At 71.6% G+C, this 14334-nt stretch overlaps 1 protein-coding gene across 3 annotated transcripts; it reads right to left on the minus strand.

The window, feature by feature from the left end:
- Positions 1 to 1787: 1787 nt before the first annotated feature.
- Positions 1788 to 14098, minus strand: SLC25A28 (solute carrier family 25 member 28). 3 transcript variants are annotated; one of them, XM_084635647.1, is made up of 4 exons: positions 13781 to 14098; positions 6055 to 6364; positions 4575 to 4625; positions 1788 to 2898 (listed from the first exon to the last, which is right to left on the minus strand). In XM_084635647.1, exons 1-4 carry the CDS (start codon positions 14066 to 14068, stop codon positions 2381 to 2383), a joined length of 1167 nt encoding a protein of 388 aa, XP_084491773.1. In that variant the 5' UTR covers positions 14069 to 14098; the 3' UTR covers positions 1788 to 2380. The 3 variants fall into 3 exon arrangements, with proteins under 3 accessions (XP_084491773.1, XP_084491771.1, XP_084491772.1); XM_084635645.1 differs by having other exon boundaries at positions 4575 to 4631; positions 6136 to 6364; positions 13781 to 14083; XM_084635646.1 differs by lacking the exon at positions 13781 to 14098 and having other exon boundaries at positions 4575 to 4631; positions 6195 to 6329.
- Between the last annotated feature and the right edge of the window lie 236 nt (positions 14099 to 14334).

Consider the following 14334-nt stretch of genomic DNA (forward strand, 5'->3'; position numbering starts at 1 on the left):
AGCACCCTTCCCTAGGAGCCCCTGGCCACCTGGAGCTCTCGGGGAGCTCTGAGCAGCTCTTCCCTCCAGTCACCAACAGTTATCAATAGCGAGCTCCATTCTCTGTAAGGCCACAAGGCTTACAGAAAAAAAATCAGACCAAAGAAATACTTTTCCATGCAACACACCATTGCCCAGTGGAACTTGCTGCTACATGAGACCATTGAGGTCAAGAGCTTTGGAGAATTAAAAAAAGGATTTGATAGTTCTCGAGAGAAGATCCAGAAGTTATAGTAAAAGAATTGGGGGAAGCAATCCAATCATTCACAGGCAAGAACCAACCTATCTGGGCTCACAAGGAAGTTTTCCCTGCGGGCAGAGGAACCCATGCTTGCCTATCCCTGCATGTCAGTGCAAGAAGTACCTAGGATTGGTTCCTGCCAGAGACAGGTCACTGGATTAGCTGGCTTATTGCTCTGATCCAATACAGCAATTCCTATGCTCCCATGGCAAACAGAGCCAGCTGCCTTTCCAGCACTGCATGCTGGACCAAGAAGGCAGCAGGAAGGTATTTAGGGCCTAGAGTATCAGTGAAGTTAAGATGCAAGAGACTTGTTCACCAAGGAGGCTCTGACCCAAAGGCCACTCAAGCCTTTCCATTTATTTCCATGAGTTTTCTATCAGCCCTATGTCCATGTCTGTGCCAGCAGAGGAGACAGCCCCAGAGGTGATGTGTTACATACATTGGCTCAGCCAAAGGCCAGCAACTGGCTCATCTCCCCATGGGCAGGAAAGCTGTAGCCCCCTCCTGGAGCATTGCAGAGCACTGCAATTGCCCTATGGGCTGTAGCTCCAGTCCTCTCTAGCATTAGCCTGCATGAAGCCAAGAGCCCCCAAAATGCCACCCACTGCTCTTATTCACACCCTCTCCATCTCACCCATGCTCTTTGCTGACCTTCCTGGTGCAGGTGAACTGTCCTGAGAGCACCTGTATTTCAGCCACACCACACCCTACAGACACACTCATGCAGAGCAGCTAGCAGAAGGTCAGTCCTGTAGCCCAGACAAATCTCCTGCAGCCTCTCCCACTTCTGATCATGATCCATGCCAGCTGCTGAGCAACAGGTCATGGGCTGGAAATAAATAACCCATCCCCCAGCTGGAAATAAATAACCCATCCCCACCACTGAGCACCAGGGTCCCTCTCACCTTCTCAGAGGGCAGCCAAGGCTCCCACTCCTCCTTGACTAGCAGCCAGAGGCCCTTCCCATACACCTACTCCTCCCTCCCTCAATAGCAGACAGGAATCTCCTCCCCTTACTCCCCAACTCTGCAGGAACCCAGCCCCTGCCTAGAGCTCTGGAACGATTCCATACTGAGGGCCATATCTTGAGAGAGCTTCTCGGCATACATCCCATTGACCACTGGCTGGTCCCACTTCTCCCAATAGGGATCATCAGCCAGCCCAGTCTCCCTTCCTTTGCTGTCACTCAGCTCCTCCTTTCTCCGCTTTCCCTCCCAGCCACTGCCGTTTTCCCATCACACCTCATTCGCCACCACCCTGCCCATTTCCCAACTCTCTGGCTGCTGGCTAACAGCCCTGCCTCACCACCAGCCTGCCACATTCTCTCCCGCCTCTCTCCCAGCTCCAAGCAGGGAGTTTTCAGCAGATTTAGTTACATCTCCCCAACATGCAAGATGGGAGCACCATCCGCAGCCTGTACAACTGCATAACACTCACTGGAGAGCTACTGAAAGGCCCCAAGCCAGACCACAGGAGCTGGGCTTTACAAGAGTAACAAGGGACATGACAATAAAGCAGAATTATTTATTGGAGGCGCCAAGAGTAGGAACAATCACAAACCTACGAACTCCCCTCCCGGGCAATTCTTCCTGCCAGCTGGCAACAGGGCAGTCGGTGTCAGGCGTGCATCTGTGTGTGCGTGCTGCTAGACAACGGCTAAGCTTACACTTCCCCCAGCCAGAAACCAGCCAATAGCCCTTGGCACTCCAGGCAATGGCAAGGACCTTTCCTGAGCACCTTAGCTTTGACTTGCCAGTGGTGGGTCATGGTATTCGTTATCCCCAGAGAGACAAAGCTTTACGTTCAAGGAGATTTGGTAGGGGGAAGAGCAGGAACACAGCTCCTAGGTGGAAGTGCAAGGGCAGGTAACCTGGGCTGTAGCTTACAGGATGACATCACTCGAGGGTTCTGGGGACAGGGGCAGGCTGTGCTGTCTGAGCAGAGCTGCAGCAGCCCCAGGCAACAGATGGCCTTGCTAGAACCCAAGGGCTTTCCTGCCTCCCCGTCTCCCGCACAAACCAAACCAAAAGGGAGACACCGAGAGGCAGAGGCAGGGAGGGGAGATTACATGGGCCCAGAGCAGGGCCAAGCTCTGACTCACTTCCCAGCCCGGCGCTCCTCCTGGCGCTTGGTGAGGATGTATTTGAAAAACTCATACACGGACCAAGCAATGGCTGTGGAGGGCATCTGGTAAATGACCCGGGCCTGGACCCCACGGAAGTAGGCGGTCACACCGCCCACTCGGTACACCGTCCTGAAGGCATTGGCCATGCCTGTGATATGTCCACTGATGTTGGAGTTCAAGGCCAGGGACTCCTGGGTGTTGAGCAGTGTTTTGCAAACGTCCAATGGCGTGGTAGCAGCGGCGGCCACAGCACCCGCGCAGGCCCCTGAGACCACATGGGAGCCAGGGTTATACTGTCTTTGGGGGTTGAGCTGCTCCTGCAGAAATTCGTAAGTCATGAAGTGGATGGCTTGGAAGGGGATGTTCATGGTGAGCTGGGTAGTGTAGCTGCGGTAGAAGGCCCCAGCCCCTTCGTTGCGCCATACGGCCTGCACACAGTCCGTCACCCGCTGGTAAGGTGAGTTGTACATCTGCATCCTTTGCTTGACCACTTGGGGCAGATGACAGCAGCAAGCAGTCAGCGACAGCGTCCAGTGGCCAAGCCACCAAGGGGATAACGAGAGAGAGAAAGGATGAGTATAGGGCTAGGGAGCTCCCTGGGTTCTATTCTCACTGGCTTCAGAGACAACTGACAACTAAGACCAGAAAACCCCTGGTTCAAGATCCGTAACTCCCAGCAACCCCACACCCAGCCAGGAATCTAGCTAGAGCAGGGGTTCTCAAACTGGGGGTCAGGACCCCTCAGGGGGTTGCAAGGTTATTACATGGCGGGGTCGTGAGCTGTCAACCTCCACGCCAACCCCACTTTGCCTCCAGCATTTATAATGGTGTTAAATATATAAAAAAAAGTGTTTTTAATTTATATGGGGGGTGAGGGGGTCGCACTCAAAGGCTTGCTATGTGAAAGCGGTCACCTGTAAAAACATTTGAGAACCACTGAGCTAGAACTGCTCTTTGCAGGGTGCCAGCTACCTCACCATATTAGTATCCGGCTGCACACCCAAGGGCTGCTACACTTCATTTCAGTCAGCTTTCGCACACTGAGCTCAGCACCAAGCATCTACGTCTTCCCTTGGAGAGACCAATCCCTCCCTCTGTTGTTACAGACCTATGAGGCAGTCAGAGAACATCATTCCGTTTCTCAGATGGATCTCAGCATCTGGGCAGATCCCTGCATTTCTACAGCATCTTCCATCCCAGAATATCCCCAAGTATTTCACTAATTCAGCCAGACACATGTGCTCATTTACAGCCACAGCCCAGATTACTTCCAAGTGGAAAACAGCAGCTGTTCAAGAGCCTAACTCAAGCTCTACGCAGCAGAGCAGAAACAACTCTCTGACTGCGACTGCAGGGGGATTCAGGAGACAGAACACAAATAACTGAGCTGGAATTTGGGCGGGTCACCAGGCCTAACACCCCATGTCCTGCAGAAAGAGCCAGAGCACACCTTAGCGTGGGGCATAGGGGTCAGCCTCACCACAAGGAGGGAATGTCATCTACTGAGCCAAAAGCACCTGCATGTTCTTGGGGAGTAACATCCAAGCAATGGGCAAGCCCAGCTCTTTGCCTTTGCAGGTGCACTCAGACTCAAGAGGCATTTGGCTGCAAGTATGTATCTTGCGAAGGCTCTCCTAGGAACACCCTACAAAGGGGATGCAGGACCTTGAGGGAAGGCCGCTTCCACAGAGCAGTGTTTCCCAGCACTCACACCCTCTCCCTAGCCTCAGCACAGGTGGGCCCAAGTGAGAACTGCACTCACCACAGCCCAGATCGCCGGTAATCTGAATCCAGATCCACTAGCTAGAGCTGCTGCTTTTTCTGCTGATCCCCATGACAAGTCCCTTGGGGGAAACGGCTGACTCCCTCACTCTCTGCCACTAGATTCCCCAGACTGAGGCTGGCTCCTTTTTCCTAGGACAGAAACCTTCTGGCTAATCCAACTCCCTAAATGGATATCACTGAGCTATCCAGGCCTGGGCCTTAGGCAGGGGATGTTGCTCTCTGCAGGACTCTCCCTCATTAGGGCAGAATGAGAGCGCCCCCTGGTGCCACAGACAGGAGCACAGCACAGAGATGAATTCAGCTCCCACACAGAGGAAGCACCACACACCCTCACCCCCGCCTATGGGGCCTCCCCTGCAGAGGAGATGGGGTCATCATTACCTTCCACAGGGTTCATAGCTGCATCATGGAGCAAAGTTGCTACACACCCCGCTGCACCTGTAAAACAAGAACTGACACATGTGAGGGGAGGAGATGGCGAGAGACCCAGGGCTCCACTGAGCCCCAGAGCCCCTCGCCAGAGAAGAGGGAGACACCCACTGCCAGGACTCCACTACCAGAAAGGAGAAGACTGGTAAATTCCTAATGCAGCCACCACATCCTGCCCAAGAGGAGGGCCAGATGCCAGCAACCCCCAGCTTCAGAACCCACAAATTGAGGGGAAGTGCAATAATCTGCCAGATCCCTATGGAGACGACTAGGCCTCACTTAATCCCAGCACCTACTAGAGAGAAGATGCAAACAGACTCACAGGGACCCCATCGGACCATGCCTCACCGTGTCCCAGAGTGAGAAACCACTCCATAGTCAGGATCCCACTGAACCCCAGTATCCACCAGGGTAAAATACACCCTCCAATGCAGGTCCAACGAGTCCCAAATCTGTTCAAGCACAGCAGCGTGGGGAGCCAGAGAAAGTCAAAGGCACCCTAGGAGTAAGGCACGGGAACTCTGAGGGCTGCATCCTGAACCCAGCTCCACTCTACCTACCCACAATGCTGCAGTCAATCCCAGCTCAGAGACGAGGGGAAGTCCTGCAGGCAGCTCCCATCCACAGGTGTTGCTGTGAGCAAGGGGAAGGTGTTGGCCAGCTCCCAGCCCCACTAACCTGTTCCTCAAAGTCAGATACCTGGGAACATCTCAGACAGGTCTATGAATAGGTTCAAGCACGAGTACAGTACTTCCCCTTGCCCAGCACTGGGATTGGTAGGGAAGGGTGATGTGGAACCAGAGCACTGCGCAGATGGGCTGCTAGCTAATGACTGGAGAGAGGACATTGCTTAGGACATCTGCTCCATCTTCAGCAGACTGGCCTGAGTGCAGCACATCTAATGCTTTAAGCCCACCGCACTAAGTATCAGCCTCGGCTATTGCTACCAGTTGTGTCTCCCTGCCCATTGGCCACCATCACCAAGGAAACCTTGCCCTGGGCTGGGCGAGGAAACTGGTGGCATTACAGCACCTTGGAGAGCCACACAGCAAGCCCAGGCCCCTACGCCTGACTCCCCAAAGAACCGGCACACACGCACCGTGCTCCCCTCCCATTAGCTGGGGCACAGTTGTTTTCCCCATTGCTGCACCTGGCCCCTTGAACAGGTCTAAACAGTAGCAAGCACCTCTAGTGCCACTCATGCTCTCCCCTTGATGCACACAGCCCTTGCCTGCTCTACCGCCAGTGCAGAGGAGCGGACACAGAGGCCCAGCAGAGCTGGTACAGAGCTATGCAGATACAATGTCTGGGAGATGGTACCTATGCAGAGGGAGAGAAACAGCTCTGACAACCAGTCTGAGCTCTCTTGAGTCATCCTGAGGGAGCACAAGAGACCTGGCTTCTGGGGATGCCCTGCCCTTGACTTTACCACCCCAGCCAGCAGGGCTGCCCTCAGCTGCTCTAGCCCCTCGGGGATGGTGGTGCAGGGAAGCGGTGCAGGAAGGATCAATACCATTGGCCACATGGCTATTGCCCCCAGCATGGATAACATCACTCAATGTCTTTTTTAACTTTTCATAGCAGGCAAAATACAAGGCGTGGGCAGGGCCGGCCCCAGTGGCCGTGATGTTCATGCCCCGCATTGGCCTCCAGAAACCCTCTGTCTGGACGATCCGCCACAGGGCCTCGAGCACATTCCGATAGCGGGCGGCAGGCTCCGGCTGCAAACTCTGCATCCGCGTCTGAAAGTGCAGCAAGAGAGGGGCGTTACGTGCACCGAACAGCTCTGTGGACAGCCCAGCCCTGGCCCCCAGCTCTCCCCAGGCTGCCCGGGCTGGACTGGAGAGCCCAGGCAGCAGCGCCAGGCAGGACGCCGGGCCGGTCGGAAGGGTCCTGCCCCGGGCCGCGATGTCGGGCCGGCCGGGAGGCTCCAGTCGCGGGCCAGGGAGCAGCGCCAGGCAGGAGGGTCCTGCCCCGGGCCGGGATGTCGGGCCAACCAGGAGGGTCCTGCCCCGGGCCAGGGAGCAGCGCCAGGCAGGAGGGTCCTGCCCCGGGCCGGGATGTCGGGCCGGCCGGGAGGCTCCAGTCGCGGGCCAGGGAGCAGCGCCAGGCAGGAGGGTCCTGCCCCGGGCCGGGATGTCGGGCCGGGCGGGAGGCTCCAGTCGCGGGCCAGGGAGCAGCGCCAGGCAGGAGGGTCCTGCCCCGGGCCGGCGGGCCGGCCGGGAGGGAGGGTCGGTCCTGCCCCGGGCCGGCCGCGAGGGAGGGAGGGTCGGTCCTGCCCCGGGCGGGCCGGCCGGCCGGCCGCGAGGGAGGGAGGGAGGGTCGGTCCTGCCCCGGGCGGGCCGGCCGGCCGGCCGCGAGGGAGGGAGGGAGGGTCGGTCCTGCCCCGGGCGGGCGGGCCGGCCGGCCGCGAGGGAGGGAGGGAGGGAGGGTCGGTCCTGCCCCGGGCGGGCGGGCCGGCCGGCCGCGAGGGAGGGAGGGAGGGAGGGTCGGTCCTGCCCCGGGCGGGCGGGCCGGCCGGCCGCGAGGGAGGGAGGGAGGGTCGGTCCTACCCCGGGCGGGCGGGCCGGCCGGCCGCGAGGGAGGGAGGGAGGGTCGGTCCTACCCCGGGCGGGCGGGCCGGCCGGCCGCGAGGGAGGGAGGGAGGGTCGGTCCTGCCCCGGGCGGGCGGGCCGGCCGGCCGCGAGGGAGGGAGGGAGGGTCGGTCCTGCCCCGGGCGGGCGGGCCGGCCGGCCGCGAGGGAGGGAGGGAGGGTCGGTCCTGCCCCGGGCGGGCGGGCGGGCCGGCCGGCCGCGAGGGAGGGAGGGAGGGTCGGTCCTGCCCCGGGCGGGCGGGCGGGCCGGCCGGCCGCGAGGGAGGGAGGGAGGGTCGGTCCTGCCCCGGGCGGGCGGGCGGGCCGGCCGGCCGCGAGGGAGGGAGGGAGGGTCGGTCCTGCCCCGGGCGGGCGGGCGGGCCGGCCGGCCGCGAGGGAGGGAGGGAGGGTCGGTCCTGCCCCGGGCGGGCGGGCGGGCCGGCCGGCCGCGAGGGAGGGAGGGAGGGTCGGTCCTGCCCCGGGCGGGCGGGCGGGCCGGCCGGCCGCGAGGGAGGGAGGGAGGGTCGGTCCTGCCCCGGGCAGGCGGGCGGGCCGGCCGCGAGGGAGGGAGGGAGGGTCGGTCCTGCCCCGGGCGGGCGGGCGGGCCGGCCGGCCGCGAGGGAGGGAGGGAGGGTCGGTCCTGCCCCGGGCGGGCGGGCGGGCCGGCCGGCCGCGAGGGAGGGAGGGAGGGTCGGTCCTGCCCCGGGCGGGCGGGCCGGCCGGCCGGCCGCGAGGGAGGGAGGGAGGGTCGGTCCTGCCCCGGGCGGGCGGGCCGGCCGGCCGCGAGGGAGGGAGGGAGGGTCGGTCCTGCCCCGGGCGGGCGGGCCGGCCGGCCGCGAGGGAGGGAGGGAGGGTCGGTCCTGCCCCGGGCGGGCGGGCCGGCCGGCCGCGAGGGAGGGAGGGAGGGAGGGTCGGTCCTGCCCCGGGCGGGCGGGCGGGCCGGCCGGCCGCGAGGGAGGGAGGGAGGGTCGGTCCTGCCCCGGGCGGGCGGGCGGGCCGGCCGGCCGCGAGGGAGGGAGGGAGGGTCGGTCCTGCCCCGGGCGGGCGGGCGGGCCGGCCGGCCGCGAGGGAGGGAGGGAGGGTCGGTCCTGCCCCGGGCGGGCGGGCCGGCCGGCCGCGAGGGAGGGAGGGAGGGTCGGTCCTGCCCCGGGCGGGCGGGCCGGCCGGCCGGCCGCGAGGGAGGGAGGGAGGGAGGGTCGGTCCTGCCCCGGGCGGGCGGGCCGGCCGGCCGGCCGCGAGGGAGGGAGGGAGGGTCGGTCCTGCCCCGGGCGGGCGGGCCGGCCGGCCGCGAGGGAGGGAGGGAGGGTCGGTCCTGCCCCGGGCGGGCGGGCCGGCCGGCCGGCCGCGAGGGAGGGAGGGAGGGTCGGTCCTGCCCCGGGCGGGCGGGCCGGCCGGCCGGCCGCGAGGGAGGGAGGGAGGGTCGGTCCTGCCCCGGGCGGGCGGGCCGGCCGGCCGGCCGCGAGGGAGGGAGGGAGGGTCGGTCCTGCCCCGGGCGGGCGGGCCGGCCGGCCGCGAGGGAGGGAGGGAGGGTCGGTCCTGCCCCGGGCGGGCGGGCGGGCCGGCCGCGAGGGAGGGACGGAGGGTCGGTCCTGCCCCGGGCGGGCGGGCGGGCCGGCCGCGAGGGAGGGACGGAGGGTCGGTCCTGCCCCGGGCGGGCCGGCCGCGAGGGAGGGAGGGAGGGTCGGTCCTGCCCCGGGCGGGCCGGCCGCGAGGGAGGGAGGGAGGGTCGGTCCTGCCCCGGGCGGGCGGGCGGGCCGGCCGCGAGGGAGGGAGGGAGGGTCGGTCCTGCCCCGGGCGGGCGGGCGGGCCGGCCGCGAGGGAGGGAGGGTCGGTCCTGCCCCGGGCGGGCGGGCCGGCCGGCCGCGAGGGAGGGAGGGAGGGTCGGTCCTGGCCCGGGCGGGCGGGCCGGCCGGCCGCGAGGGAGGGAGGGAGGGTCGGTCCTGGCCCGGGCCGGCCGGCCGGCCGGCCGCGAGGAAGGGAGGGAGGGTCGGTCCTGGCCCGGGCCGGCCGGCCGGCCGCGAGGGAGGGAGGGAGGGTCGGTCCTGGCCCGGGCCGGCCGGCCGCGAGGGAGGGAGGGAGGGTCGGTCCTGGCCCGGGCCGGCCGGCCGCGAGGGAGGGAGGGAGGGTCGGTCCTGGCCCGGGCCGGCCGGCCGCGAGGGAGGGAGGGAGGGTCGGTCCTGGCCCGGGCCGGCCGGCCGCGAGGGAGGGAGGGAGGGTCGGTCCTGCCCCGGGCCGGCCGGCCGCGAGGGAGGGAGGGAGGGTCGGTCCTGCCCCGGGCCGGCCGGCCGCGAGGGAGGGAGGGAGGGTCGGTCCTGCCCCGGGCCGGCCGGCCGCGAGGGAGGGAGGGAGGGTCGGTCCTGCCCCGGGCCGGCCGGCCGCGAGGGAGGGAGGGAGGGTCGGTCCTGCCCCGGGCCGGCCGGCCGCGAGGGAGGGAGGGAGGGTCGGTCCTGCCCCGGGCCGGCCGGCCGCGAGGGAGGGAGGGAGGGTCGGTCCTGCCCCGGGCCGGCCGGCCGCGAGGGAGGGAGGGAGGGTCGGTCCTGCCCCGGGCCGGCCGGCCGCGAGGGAGGGAGGGAGGGTCGGTCCTGCCCCGGGCCGGCCGGCCGCGAGGGAGGGAGGGAGGGTCGGTCCTGCCCCGGGCCGGCCGGCCGCGAGGGAGGGAGGGAGGGAGGGTCGGTCCTGCCCCGGGCCGGCCGGCCGCGAGGGAGGGAGGGAGGGAGGGTCGGTCCTGCCCCGGGCCGGCCGGCCGGCCGCGAGGGAGGGAGGGAGGGTCGGTCCTGCCCCGGGCCGGCCGGCCGGCCGCGAGGGAGGGAGGGAGGGTCGGTCCTGCCCCGGGCCGGCCGGCCGCGAGGGAGGGAGGGAGGGTCGGTCCTGCCCCGGGCCGGCCGGCCGCGAGGGAGGGAGGGAGGGTCGGTCCTGCCCCGGGCCGGCCGGCCGCGAGGGAGGGAGGGAGGGTCGGTCCTGCCCCGGGCCGGCCGGCCGGCCGGCCGCGAGGGAGGGAGGGAGGGTCGGTCCTGCCCCGGGCCGGCCGGCCGGCCGGCCGCGAGGCAGGGAGGGAGGGTCGGTCCTGCCCCGGGCCGGCCGGCCGGCCGGCCGCGAGGGAGGGAGGGAGGGTCGGTCCTGCCCCGGGCCGGCCGGCCGGGAGGGAGGGAGGGAGGGTCGGTCCTGCCCCGGGCCGGCCGGCCGGGAGGGAGGGAGGGAGGGTCGGTCCTGCCCTGGGCCGGCCGGCCGGCCGGCCGCGAGGGAGGGAGGGAGGTTCGGTCCTGCCCCGGGCCGGCCGGCCGGGAGGGAGGGAGAGAGGGTCGGTCCTGCCCCGGGCCGGCCGGCCGCGAGGCAGGGAGGGAGGGTCGGTCCTGCCCCGGGCCGGCCGGCCGGCCGCGAGGGAGGGAGGGAGGGTCGGTCCTGCCCCGGGCCGGCCGGCCGGGAGGGAGGGAGGGAGGGTCCTGCCCCGGGCCGGCCGGGAGGGAGGGAGGGAGGGAGGGTCCTGCCCCGGGCCGGCCGGGAGGGAGGGAGGGAGGGAGGGTCCTGCCCCGGGCCGGCCGGGAGGGAGGGAGGGAGGGAGGGTCCTGCCCCGGGCCGGCCGGGGAGGGAGGGAGGGAGGGAGGGTCCTGCCCCGGGCCGGCCGGGAGGGAGGGAGGGAGAGAGGAAGGGTCCTGCCCCGGGCCGGCCGGGAGGGAGGGAGGGAGAGAGGGAGGGTCCTGCCCCGGGCCGGCCGGGAGGGAGGGAGGGTCCTGCCCCGGGCCGGCCGGGAGGGAGGGAGGGAGGGTCCTGCCCCGGGCCGGCCGGGAGGGACGGAGGGAGGGACGGAGGGTCCTGCCCCGGGCCGGCCGGGAGGGACGGAGGGAGGGACGGAGGGTCCTGCCCCGGGCCGGCCGGGAGGGACGGAGGGAAGGACGGAGGGAGGGAGGGTCCTGCCCCGGGCCGGGATGTCGGGCCGGGAGGGAGGGAGAGAGGGAGGGTCCTGCCCCGGGCCGGCCGGCCGGCCGGGAGGGAGGGAGGGTCGGTCGGTCCTGCCCCGGGCCGGCCGGCCGGCCGGGAGGGAGGGAGGGTCGGTCGGTCCTGCCCCGGGCCGGCCGGCCGGCCGGGAGGGAGGGAGGGTCGGTCGGTCCTGCCCCGGGCCGGCCGGCCGGCCGGGAGGGAGGGAGGTGTCCTGCCCCGGGCCGGCCGGCCGGCCGGGAGGGAAGGAGGGAGGGTCCTGCCCCGGGCCGGCCGGGGGCCGGCCGGGAGGGAGGGAGGGACGGAGGGAGGGTCCTGCCCCGGGCCGGCCGGGAGGGAGGGAGGGACGGAGGGAGGGTCCTGCCCCGGGCCGGCCGGGAGGGAGGGACGGAGGGAGGGTCCTGCCCCGGGCCGGCCGGGAGGGGGGACGGAGGGAGGGTCCTGCCCCGGGCCGGCCGGGAGGGAGGGAGGGAGAGAGGAAGGGTCCTGCCCCGGGCCGGCCGGGAGGGAGGGAGGGAGAGAGGGAGGGTCGTGCCCCGGGCCGGCCGGGAGGGAGGGAGGGTCCTGCCCCGGGCCGGCCGGGAGGGACGGAGGGAGGGACGGAGGGTCCTGCCCCGGGCCGGCCGGGAGGGACGGAGGGAGGGACGGAGGGTCCTGCCCCGGGCCGGCCGGGAGGGACGGAGGGAGGGACGGAGGGTCCTGCCCCGGGCCGGCCGGGAGGGACGGAGGGAGGGACGGAGGGTCCTGCCCCGGGCCGGCCGGGAGGGACGGAGGGAGGGACGGAGGGTCCTGCCCCGGGCCGGCCGGGAGGGACGGAGGGAGGGACGGAGGGAGGGAGGGTCCTGCCCCGGGCCGGGATGTCGGGCTGGGAGGGAGGGAGAGAGGGAGGGTCCTGCCCCGGGCCGGCCGGGTGGGGGGGGGGGGTCCTGCCCCGGGCCGGCCGGGTGGGGGGGGGGGGGTCCTGCCCCGGGCCGGCCGGGTGGGGGGGGGGGGGTCCTGCCCCGGGCCGGCCGGGTGGGGGGGGGGGGGTCCTGCCCCGGGCCGGCCGGGTGGGGGGGGGGGGTCCTGCCCCGGGCCGGCCGGGTGGGGGGGGGGGGTCCTGCCCCGGGCCGGCCGGGTGGGGGGGGGGGGTCCTGCCCCGGGCCGGCCGGGTGGGGGGGGGGGGGTCCTGCCCCGGGCCGGCCGGGTGGGGGGGGGGGGTCCTGCCCCGGGCCGGCCGGGTGGGGGGGGGGGGTCCTGCCCCGGGCCGGCCGGGTGGGGGGGGGGGTCCTGCCCCGGGCCGGCCGGGTGGGGGGGGGGGGTCCTGCCCCGGGCCGGCCGGGTGGGGGGGGGGGGTCCTGCCCCGGGCCGGCCGGGTGGGGGGGGGGGGTCCTGCCCCGGGCCGGCCGGGTGGGGGGGGGGGGTCCTGCCCCGGGCCGGCCGGGTGGGGGGGGGGGGTCCTGCCCCGGGCCGGCCGGGTGGGGGGGGGGGTCCTGCCCCGGGCCGGCCGGGTGGGGGGGGGGGTCCTGCCCCGGGCCGGCCGGGTGGGGGGGGGGGGGTCCTGCCCCGGGCCGGCCGGGTGGGGGGGGGGGGTCCTGCCCCGGGCCGGCCGGGTGGGGGGGGGGGTCCTGCCCCGGGCCGGCCGGGTGGGGGGGGGGGTCCTGCCCCGGGCCGGCCGGGTGGGGGGGGGGGTCCTGCCCCGGGCCGGCCGGGTGGGGGGGGGGGGTCCTGCCCCGGGCCGGCCGGGTGGGGGGGGGGGGTCCTGCCCCGGGCCGGCCGGGTGGGGGGGGGGGTCCTGCCCCGGGCCGGCCGGGTGGGGGGGGGGGTCCTGCCCCGGGCCGGCCGGGTGGGGGGGGGGGTCCTGCCCCGGGCCGGCCGGGTGGGGGGGGGGGTCCTGCCCCGGGCCGGCCGGGTGGGGGGGGGGGTCCTGCCCCGGGCCGGCCGGGTGGGGGGGGGGGTCCTGCCCCGGGCCGGCCGGGTGGGGGGGGGGGTCCTGCCCCGGGCCGGCCGGGTGGGGGGGGGGGTCCTGCCCCGGGCCGGCCGGGTGGGGGGGGGGGGTCCTGCCCCGGGCCGGCCGGGTGGGGGGGGGGGGTCCTGCCCCGGGCCGGCCGGGTGGGGGGGGGGGGTCCTGCCCCGGGCCGGCCGGGTGGGGGGGGGGGGGTCCTGCCCCGGGCCGGCCGGGTGGGGGGGGGGGTCCTGCCCCGGGCCGGCCGGGTGGGGGGGGGGGTCCTGCCCCGGGCCGGCCGGGTGGGGGGGGGGGTCCTGCCCCGGGCCGGCCGGGTGGGGGGGGGGGTCCTGCCCCGGGCCGGCCGGGTGGGGGGGGGGGTCCTGCCCCGGGCCGGCCGGGTGGGGGGGGGGGTCCTGCCCCGGGCCGGCCGGGTGGGGGGGGGGGTCCTGCCCCGGGCCGGCCGGGTGGGGGGGGGGGTCCTGCCCCGGGCCGGCCGGGTGGGGGGGGGGGTCCTGCCCCGGGCCGGCCGGGTGGGGGGGGGGTCCTGCCCCGGGCCGGCCGGGAGGGAGGGTCCTGCCCCGGGCCGGCCGGGAGGGGGGGACGGAGGGAGGGTCCTGCCCCGGGCCGGCCGGGAGGGAGGGTCCTGCCCCGGGCCGGCCGGGAGGGGGGGACGGAGGGAGGGTCCTGACCCGGGCCGGCAGCCCCCGCCCGCGGCGCGCCCCTCACCTTGACGCAGTCCACGGGGTACATCACGCAGTGCTCCAGCACCCCCGCCACGGCCCCGGCCAGCATGTGGGTGGAGACGGCGGCGCCCTGCGGCAGCGCCTCGTAGTCCGGGTCGGAGGCGGGCTCCGGCCTCCGCGCCGCCTCGGAGCCCCCGGGCCCGGGCGCGGCCTCCGCCCCGCCCCGCCGGGCCCAGCCGTGGCCCCCGCCCAGCAGCAGCAGCAGGATGCGGCCCGGCCGCGGCCCGCCCCCGGGGCCCGCGCCCGCCCCCGCGCCCGCCCCCAGCTCCATGGCGCCGCCCGGGGCCTCGGATCCCGCTCCGGGAGCCGCCGTCTCAGCCACGGGCCGCGTCCAGCCGGAGGCTCCCGCTCAGCCCGCCACGCCTCCTCAGCGCCTATTGGCCGGCGGCACTTTCCGCCCCGCCCGTCAGCGGCCTCGATTGGCCAGACTCCCGCCCGCCTACCGACACCTTCTATTGGTTAGCCGCGCGCTGGGCCCCAAACATGCCCAGTTCCCATTGGGCAGCCGCTCCCTCCGACACACGCATCCACAACGCC

This window comes from Lepidochelys olivacea (genome assembly GCF_965140295.1).
Source record: "Lepidochelys olivacea isolate rLepOli2 genome assembly, chromosome: 7".
Lineage (NCBI taxonomy): Eukaryota > Metazoa > Chordata > Testudines > Cheloniidae > Lepidochelys > Lepidochelys olivacea.